This window comes from Blennius ocellaris (genome assembly GCF_963422515.1).
Source record: "Blennius ocellaris genome assembly, chromosome: 12".
Taxonomy (NCBI): domain Eukaryota; kingdom Metazoa; phylum Chordata; class Actinopteri; order Blenniiformes; family Blenniidae; genus Blennius; species Blennius ocellaris.
This window is the reverse complement of record NC_137661.1, coordinates 24,696,959-24,706,148: the sequence shown is the minus strand read 5'-3', so window position 1 is coordinate 24,706,148 and position 9,190 is coordinate 24,696,959. Positions and strand designations below refer to the sequence as shown.

The window sequence follows — 9,190 nt, the reverse complement described above, 5'->3', positions numbered from 1 at the left end:
AGCATCGCTGGAGGTGAGCCTGGAAGCTTTTAGTATGTAGCATCGCTGGAGGTGAGCCTGGAACTCTTTAGCATGTAGCATGGAGCATCACTGGAGGTGAGCCTGGAAGTCTTTAGCATGTAGCATCGCTGGAGATGAGCCTGGAAGTCTTTAGCATGAAGCATGCTACATCACTTCATCACTCTCAGGTGAGTAAACGCTCAATGCAGCCATCTAGTGGCAGGAAAGTTTTTAAAGAAATAAATTACAACTATAATAATAAACGACATACAGAAACACTGATGTGGTGAAAAATGTCTTTATTACTTTTTTACAAAACGGTACAGAACTTTTCGGCGGCAGAGGAAGACTCCGGAGGACGAAGAGCCGGCGTCTCAGTTGTGCGACGCCTCCTGCATGACGACGGAACACAGGCTGAGGATCTGCAGGTACTCGTCTGCTCCGTCCGACAGACACTTACTGACCACCTGAGGGCACAGACACTTTTTAAACCTCCATTCAACCGCTTCTCAGCGCAAAACATCAACATTAACCCTTTCATCGCCCGCCGCCGCTTTTACTGTTCTACTTTCATCTTAAGTGAGCGGGACGGGTAAAATACTGTCATAATAAACTTTGAATTTAAACTTTAAACTTGTTCCTTTGTTATCAAGCAGTGAACTTGACTAAAATGTAGATTTTCTTTTTTCTCTCCACAAAATCAAACAATTATGACCGGAAATGACAAATTTAACATAAAGCCAACTTTAATGCAGAATGCAGAGAAATGTCTTAAAAAAAACAAAAATAAAAATCGAGCTGTTGCTTTCTGGGTGTTTTTTTTTTTTTTTTTTTGAGGCTGGTTTGATAACTTAAAATTTTTTTTTTTTTTAATCTTGTTTTATTTGGATTTTGGACTATAATTTTCCTGCAGTTCCGGCCAGGTTGGAGCCTCTTATTGGCCCAGTTTGGTCCAGTTTGGTCCTGATGTTGACGTTGACCCTCGAATATATAAAAAAAAAATCAAGAGATCTTTGGCGCCCCCTGGTGGTGGTGGGGGGTCAGTTCTCCCCTCTCATAACTGACTGGTTGACAGACGTTGGTGTTTGAGGGTCAGGAGTTAATACGTTTAAATTCGTCCTTTTCCATCAAGTGGGATTGTGTCGTTTCATCAAAAAGGTTTTGTTTTTCTTCTTTCTCTTCATTTGTTTGTTCGAAATAGATTCATTCTTGTGCGAGCAAACTCCTCAAGGCGAGTCTGAAAATATGGCGTCAGGATCTTTAAAGTAAAGAGACTGTCGCTGAGTTTTATGGAGGTTTGATGTAACAGAGTCTCAACTTCAAAAGAACAAATTCCTGGTGGATCAATAGTCACAGGAGGGAATCGTCTTACCGCCATCTTCTCGGCGATGGCCGACTTGTGCTTGTCGCTCAGGTCCCGCTCTATGATGGACTCGTGCATCTGGTCCAGGATCTGCGTGGCGGCGTAGCCCTGGTCCACCAGGTTCTGGGAGGGGGAGGGGGGGCAGAGGGAGCATCATAGGGGGGTTCAGGACCTTGGCCTGGGTTCTAGTCCCTATGACTGGTTCAGATTAGAGACGTTTAGATAAACTAGAGCTACACTCTTTTAGCATTGCTAGCATGTTAGCCATTAGCTCATGGCAACAGACGCTGATCTCCTTTTGATGGCCTCTATCTTTTTGTATGGGACCTTTGGTGGCAGTTTTACTAAATACCATCTAGTGAGCAGATCGTCGACACCAGAGAATCTCCAGCTCCGAACGTAAAGGAGAAGTTTTCTACTCACTCTGACTTCCACCTCCAACTTCTCAAAAGTTCCTCTCAAGCAGATCTGCAGCAAGTTGTCGATCATCTTCGCCGGTACGACCTGCGATGAGAGGGAGGGAGAGAGAGAAAACATCATGCCGCCACTCCTCCTGCCCACATCGGTCCTCTTTCTTTTTCTTATAGAGCGACGGGAACGAACAGAGTGATAGAACCAGCAGGTGGCGCTAAAGCTACAGTCATGGATACAAACTGCTGGAAAACCAAGAAGGAAGAAGAAGAGACAGAGCAAGAAGAGGCAGAACAGATGGAAGAAGACGCAGAACAAGAAGAGACGGAAGAGATGGAAGAAGAGACAGAAGAGAGAACAGGCGGAAGAAGAAAAGACAGAACAGACGGAAGAAGAAGAGACAGAAGAAGAGAGAAGAGATGGAAGAAGAAGAGACAGAAGAAGAGAGAAGAGACGGAAGAAGAGACAGAAGAAGAGAGAAGAGATGGAAGAAGAAGAGACAGAAGAAGAGAGAAGAGACGGAAGAAGAGACAGAAGAAGAGAGAAGAGATGGAAGAAGAAGAGACAGAAGAAGAGAGAAGAGACGGAAGAAGAGACAGAAGAAGAGAGAAGAGACGCAAGAAGAAGAGACAGAAGAAGAGACAGAAGAAGAGAGAAGAGACGGAAGAAGAAGAGACAGAAGAAGAGAGAAGAGACGGAAGAAGAGACGGAAAAAGAAGAGGCAGAAGAGACGGAAGAAGCAGCAGCAGCAGCAGAAGAAGTAGAAGAAAAGTGTTTTATCTATTTTTTAAAACATTTTGTCAAAACATAATTTTGCTTATTTAAAGTCCAATTCTTAAAATACAATAGAAAACGAGGTCGATCACTAAATAACAACCGACTCGTTTCCTCTTTAAGAAAAATGTACATTTACTGCGTCACGTACTTTCAGCAAATTCGTAACAATTTGAAGTCAAAATCACCAATAAAAATAAATGAAATCGCTTCTCCCAAACTACTGATTCATAAACACAACGTTTCAATTTCGACTTTTATTTTGACAGTCACCGTATCGGTCGTCTCTCTCTACTAGACCGTCCGCGTGGTTCCGTTACTAGAACAAAACAAACATCGCCCCCCAGTGGCCCAACGTCCTCACTACATCACTGCTTTCAAAGCGTCGTCATGACGATGAGAGAGAGAGAGAGAGAGAGAGAGTGACTCACGCCGGCTATTTCCACGATGGCGTGCTCGGTGATCTCCTTGTCCACGTTGAGGCGCGCGGCGCTCTGTAGGAAGGTGATGGCCTTACGCAGGTCTCCCTCCGACACCTGCACCAACGCCGCGATGCTCTGCACACGACCACGGCGGGGAAAACGTTAAAACGATAAAAGGTCCTGCAGGCTAGCACAAGTTTTACAAGAGCAGTGACACGGAATAAATAGGAAATACGGGGGAATTAAAACAATAAAAGAGCGGAAACGATAACGTCTGGTACGACATGACGGCGGTGGATCGACTAGTTAACGTTTCATGACATAAGTTGATCACAATATTCCGCAGATTATGTGTAAAACTCCCTTCAAGGTTAAAAAAAAAACCAACACAAAGAGAAAGTAACTACCGTAATTACCAGAATACCGAGCATCTGAATATAAGCCGCTCCCAGCAGAATTAAAAAGAAAAACCAAAAGAAAGTTCGGAGTTACTTGATGCACCTGAATGCATCACCTGCGTATTGGAGGCATGAAGCTACATGCTACTTCCTTCTGTTGTATTGGGTGCTATGAAATAATAGATTTTATTTTTAATTAAGTGATTCTATTTTTTTTTTTCAATTCAAAACTTTTAATATGAGTTTTTTTAAGTGTGTTTAAAGCTTAAGTCATAAGAGAGTCTAATAGGCTTGAGGATGGAGACAAATCAATCGATAAATCACTAGAACTGTACAAAGATTATTCTCTATTATAAAGTTTATTCGAATTTACTTGTTTTTCAGGTTCAGACGTCGACAAACATCAAGCTTTAGTTCCTCCACGACGAGGTTGCAGCACATTTTCATATTAAAAATCAACAAGAAGCTTCATGTTTTCTTACATTGTTTTTTTTGTCTCATCTTTTAAAATAAAGAGACTTAGACTTTCTTTATTGTCATTGCACAGTGAGGAACTGGCAACCAAATGTCGTTGCTTAGCAACTGGTAAAAAAGGCATTAAACATAATTTAAAAAGTAGTGCAAACAGTCAAACATTTAAAATAAGGTGCATATGAACGATAAATAAAAGAGCAGGAGGGAGTCGGGAGTCCTGCTGTGTACCGAGAACGGCCACTAGGGGGCGAGTGGCGGGGAGGAATTGATGAGGCGTGTGGAAGGCGTGTGGAAGGTGTTCACCTCGGTGGTGAACTTTAACTTCTCCTTCTCGCAGATCTGCAGCAGCCGCTGCTCCTGGATCTGATTCGCCAGCGGCTTAAAGCGAAACTTGGAGCATCTGGACGTCAGCGGCTGGATGATTCTGGAAACCACAGCGGGGGGTCGCAACATCAGCACCAGGAGAGTGAGAGTGAGAGTGAGTGTGTGTGTGTGTGTGTGTGTGTGTGTGTGTGTGTGTGTGTGTGTGTGTGTGTGTGTGTGTGTGTGTGTGTGTGTGTGTGTGTGTGTGTGTGTGTGTGTGTGTGTGTGTGTGTGTGTGTGTGTGTGTGTGTGTGTGAGTATGTGTGTGTCTCACCTGCTGATGTAGTTGCAGATGAGGCAGAAGCGTGTGGTGCGAGACTCCTTCTCCATGGTCCGCCGGAGCGCCGCCTGCGCCGGCGCCGTCATGGAGTCGGCCTCGTCCAGGATGATGATCTTGAACGGCGGACACGGCTTCCCGCTGCAACGCACACGGGGGGGGGGGGGGGGGGGGGGGACATGCGGGCTGATGCAAAACATCTGGGTTGCCTCATGTATAAAACATGGCGGCGGATCCCGGGGCGAAGGCCAGAGCGCCGGAAACACGAGGCCGAGACGTAATGGGATTGAGAAAAACCCGCGCGCACGCAACTCTCTGTGCTGGAAGGACGACGCCATGTTGTCTGTGAGACGTTTGTGTGTGTCGGGAACATGGCGGACGGCGGAGACTCACTCTGGACGGGTCCCGGCCACCGTCAGATGGGCGAAGTTCTTCACCTTCTGCCGGACGACTTGGATCCCTCGTTCGTCCGAGGCGTTGAGCTCCAGCACTCGCTGCCGGTACAACTCCGGCCTGAAGGGGGCGGCGCAGGGAGAGAGAGGGGCGAGTTAAGAAGGAGCGAGTTAAGAGAGAGAGAGAGGAGCGAGTTAAGAGAGAGAGAGAGAGAGGAGCGAGTTAAGAGAGAGAGAGAGAGAGGAGCGAGTTAAGAGTGAGTGAGTTGAGAGAGACAGACAGAGAGACAGAGGGAGAGAGAAGGAGAGAGACAGACAGAGAGAGAGAGAGAGAGGGACAGAGAGAGAGACTTCACCGTCACGCCCCCCCGCTCACCCGTAAAGCTCCCTGGCCGCGGCCAAGATGGTGGACGTCTTCCCCGTCCCCGGCGGCCCATAGAAGAGCAGGTTGGGGAGCTGCGGAGGGACGACAACTTGAGAACCCGTTTCCATGACAACGGCTCGAGTGAAAACACGATCTCCTCTCAGAACAGTTTCCTGTTTACATGACACTGTTTTGAAAACAAACGACGTCGTTGACCATGATGGAGCATTTTCAAAAAGATGCATTTTCCATGGAGACAGAAAGTTTTTGAAAAGTCGCGTTTCCCCTATTTCATTGGAGACAGAGTGTTTTCAAAAAAGTTGCGTTTCCTCCATTTCCATGGAGACAGAGCATTTTCAAAAAGGCGCTATTTCCCCATTTCTATGGAGACGGCCCATTTTCCAAAAGTTACATTTAAATGGAGATGGAATTTTTCAAACGTTGGCTTTCCCACATTTCCAAGGAGATGGAGAGTTTTCTAAAAGCTGCATTTTCCTGTTTCCATGGAGACGGGGAGTTTGACAAATTGCTATTTCGGACACTCAAAAAAAAAAAAAAAAAATCACAGTTTTGTGTCTCACTTGAAAACGTTGTCGGATTACTCCCCGGGCACGAAGCCACAAAAAAAACAAAGAATCGACACCAGGAGGTTGTTTTGTTGTTGTTGTTGTTTTGTTTTAACTCACGTCGGCTCCTTGCACCGACTTCTTTAGCACGGCGACCACCTCGTCCTGAAAGGCCACCTCGTCCACGCACTTCGGCCGGCTGGAGCAAAACAAACGCACCCGCATGAGCCAGAGCGCCGCTTTTTAAAACAATACACATCAAACTAATATAATCAAGGTAGATAAATATAAATAAGGGTCACAACAAGACACTCCGTCAAAAATAAAAAATGTTTCTGATATTTTCACTGTATTTTGCATCAGAAAATTTCATTAAAATGGGATTTACGTCGAGATTTTAGTCAATTTATGTCGGAATTGTTAAGTTTTGTGAAAATACAGACATTTTCATGACTTATCCTTTGCGCCACAATCGAGAACAAGTTTAACTTTAAAACTGTTATTATGGCAATATTCTATTGATCCGACCCATGGAACACGAAACTCGGTACCAAATTTTACATTTTGAAAAAAATAGTGGAATTTTGTAAAAACTGCTGCAATATGCAACGAAAAACAAGCAACAGTAATGATTTTGTAATAAGCTTTGCTGCATTTTGTAATAACTTGCGACATATTGCAACAATTTTTACACAATGCAGGTGTGTAGAGCCGCATTACGTAATAATGTAATAAATGTTTTGTGTTTTTATGCTTTGTATCATATATATTTACACAAAACAATGCAGATTGCATGTGTTTATGTCTTGCAAAATGTCTGGGTCAGTCATAATTAATTAGTGTCGCTTTAGTTTCTAGCTTGTGAAAAACCTTCTCATAATAATAGTTACTTTTGACCCGAGCAATAAAACATCCTAGTAGTTTTTTTTCTCCAAATAAATCCTGATTAAGCTGGTTTAAGCTTAATGTTATTCTGATAATATTGTGTTTTCTAATTGAGGCATCAGTTTAGATGATTTATTACATAATGCGCCAAATTATTGAATTTTCTTTAAAAAAAAAAGTAGAACACCCGCATTTGGTAATAAATATGTAACAAGTTATTAGAAAATGCTGCAGATTATTACATAATGAGTTGGAAATTGATTATGTTATTACTTATTGCACTATTATTCCATATTAAATTAATAACTTGCAGGCGACTCACTATTTCTCCACCCAGGGGACGGCCCTGGCTCTCTTCTCGGTGCTGGGCCCGGCGGCTGCCTTGTCTTTCTGGGACTTGCTCGACTGCACGGCGGCTCCTTTCAGGAAGGCCTGCATGGCTGCTGGTCACCGAGGTACGAGCTGAAAGAAACAACGTCAAGAAATTAGGAAGATTAGAAGGCAACGAAAAGAAAGAAAGAAAAATGTATTATTTTTTAATGTGATTTTTATTCAAGTGTAACTTTTGCTAAGAGCTAATGTTACAGTTTCACATTTATTTAAATTATTTATTATTAAGTCCTCGACATTCATATTACAAAGGTGAAAATTGTAAATAAAACTATTACATTTGAAAGGGTAATTTTGCATTATTATGATATTATCATTACATTTGAGGTACCAATGATGTAAAACATAGCAAAACAGCCATCAGAGGGAAAGGGAAGATATTTTGAAGAAAATATAAAACATGCTTTATGTCAGTTCTCTTTTTTTTGTTTATTCATTATATAATTCTGTATGTATTCACAAATAGTTTGGATGCCTTTAGTGAGCGTCTACAATGTAAATAGTGTAGAATATATTTTAAAATAAAACAAGTAAACACAAAATGCAGTTATTAAATGAAGGTTTTTTATCAACGAGGAAGAAACTAAATCCAAAGCGTCATTGGGCCCGTGTGAAAAACGCTCCTGTTAAAAACAAAACTGTGGTTGATCACACCTGTTCTCAATCTAGAAATCACTTAAATAGAACCAAGCTGACAAAGTGAAGTCGACCAAAAGTTCCCCAGACGTCTCATTGGTGTGGAAAAGCTTCTGAAGCTTTGGGACCCCAGAGAGAACCTTTATCCACAAACGGCGGTGAATTTTCCCAGCCGGCCGACATAAATCGCAGAGACGAACTCGTCCAAGAGGCAACAGAAGACCCACGACAACACGTAGAGCGCTGCAGGCGTCACCTGGCTCAGGCAAGGTCAGGTCAGGTAAGGTAAGGTCAGGTAAGGTTCGAGACGCCGCCAGAAGAAAGAGACTGGGGATGAAATGTTCCAAGACCTTAAACCCACTGCTGAGCAAAAAGAACGTCGAGGCTCGATGCTTGATGATCCCCAAGACTTTATGGGAAATATTCTGTGGACTGGCGAAAGAGAAGTTGGACATTTTGGATTATCTGTGTCTCATTACATGTGGATTTCAGAAAAACAATCTCATACCAACAGTAAAACACAAAATTCTTGAAGTTATTACCCAACCAGTTGTTAGGATTTGGGGTGAACACTTTTTCACACAGGGCCACGGAGCTTTGGATTTGTTTTTCTTCCACATTAATAAAGTCAATTTAAAAACTGCATTTTGTGTTTACTTGTGTTATCATTGACTGATGTTTAAATGTGTTTGTGAAACGTTCAAGTGTGCAAAACAAAAGTAAGAAATCACACCACTGTGCGCACACACTGAAACCACCGTTTGTTTACTTTTTTTGGCCCTATGTAATAATGCAAAGCTTTTCAGTGAGATTATCCCAATTATTAAATATAGGAGTGGATTTAACAAAGTTGAAGCGAGTTTGGATCAGTTTAGGTTTATGCTGGGCGCTGCCCCACCTTGTGTCCCAGTTAGATTTAACACATCTTGTCCATCAAAAGGCAATAACCGTCTGCAACAATCCGACTTTATAGGATTAAATCTCCTGGTGTCTGTTAACAGAACAGCCCAGGTCTGGAAACTCCACGTTAGCCTCGTTAGCTGCTGCTGTTGTTTACAACAAGCCAGCTAAAGCTAACAGTGCTAGCCTGCTTTAGGCAGGTGTTTCCCCGTCGAAGCCGCGAGCCTCACCTGCAGAAAAAACCCGCCGTGGAGCCGCGAGGGAGGCAAACTCGCCGCGGAGCAGAACTCTATTCGTCTGCAAACACTGGAACCGTTCTACAGAACCGCGGATCGTCACAAGCGGCGGCGACAGAGTTTCCCGCGCCGATGGCTGAGCGCTCGGTGACGTCTCTGGTACGTCCTCCAATCGGAGATTGCGAATGGCAAGATGGAACACAGACCCAGCGAGTCCCATTACGTCCTACGTCATCACGTCGTCCCCCAAGTCCCCGCCCCTTAGATACTTGTCTACTGCACGGATTGGCTCCGTCATGCTCTTCTAATCTCAAAGAAAGGATGATTTTGGACCATTTC

The 9,190-nt window shown here is 43.6% G+C and overlaps 1 protein-coding gene across 1 annotated transcript; it reads right to left on the bottom strand.

Moving 5' to 3' along the window:
• Nucleotides 1-311: 311 nt before the first annotated feature.
• Nucleotides 312-8,988, bottom strand: rfc4 (replication factor C (activator 1) 4). The gene is made up of 11 exons (XM_080505740.1): nucleotides 8,846-8,988; nucleotides 7,012-7,151; nucleotides 5,925-6,003; nucleotides 5,251-5,330; nucleotides 4,876-4,995; nucleotides 4,480-4,623; nucleotides 4,146-4,266; nucleotides 2,980-3,105; nucleotides 1,787-1,867; nucleotides 1,373-1,486; nucleotides 312-467 (listed from the first exon to the last, which is right to left on the bottom strand). Exons 2-11 carry the CDS (start codon nucleotides 7,125-7,127, stop codon nucleotides 375-377), a joined length of 1,074 nt encoding a protein of 357 aa, XP_080361866.1. The 5' UTR covers nucleotides 7,128-7,151; nucleotides 8,846-8,988; the 3' UTR covers nucleotides 312-374.
• Nucleotides 8,989-9,190: the final 202 nt, after the last annotated feature.

Coding starts and splice junctions, on each gene's coding strand:
- rfc4 (XM_080505740.1), bottom strand. CDS start 7,127: ATGCAGGCCTTCCTGAAAGGAGCCGCCGTGCAGTCGAGCAAGTCCCAG. Junction 6,004..7,011: donor GTCCCCTGGGTGGAGAAATA/GTGAGTCGCCTG, acceptor GTTTTGCTCCAG/CCGGCCGAAGTGCGTGGACG. Junction 3,106..4,145: donor AGTTAAAGTTCACCACCGAG/GTGAACACCTTC, acceptor GGTCGTGTGCAG/AGCATCGCGGCGTTGGTGCA.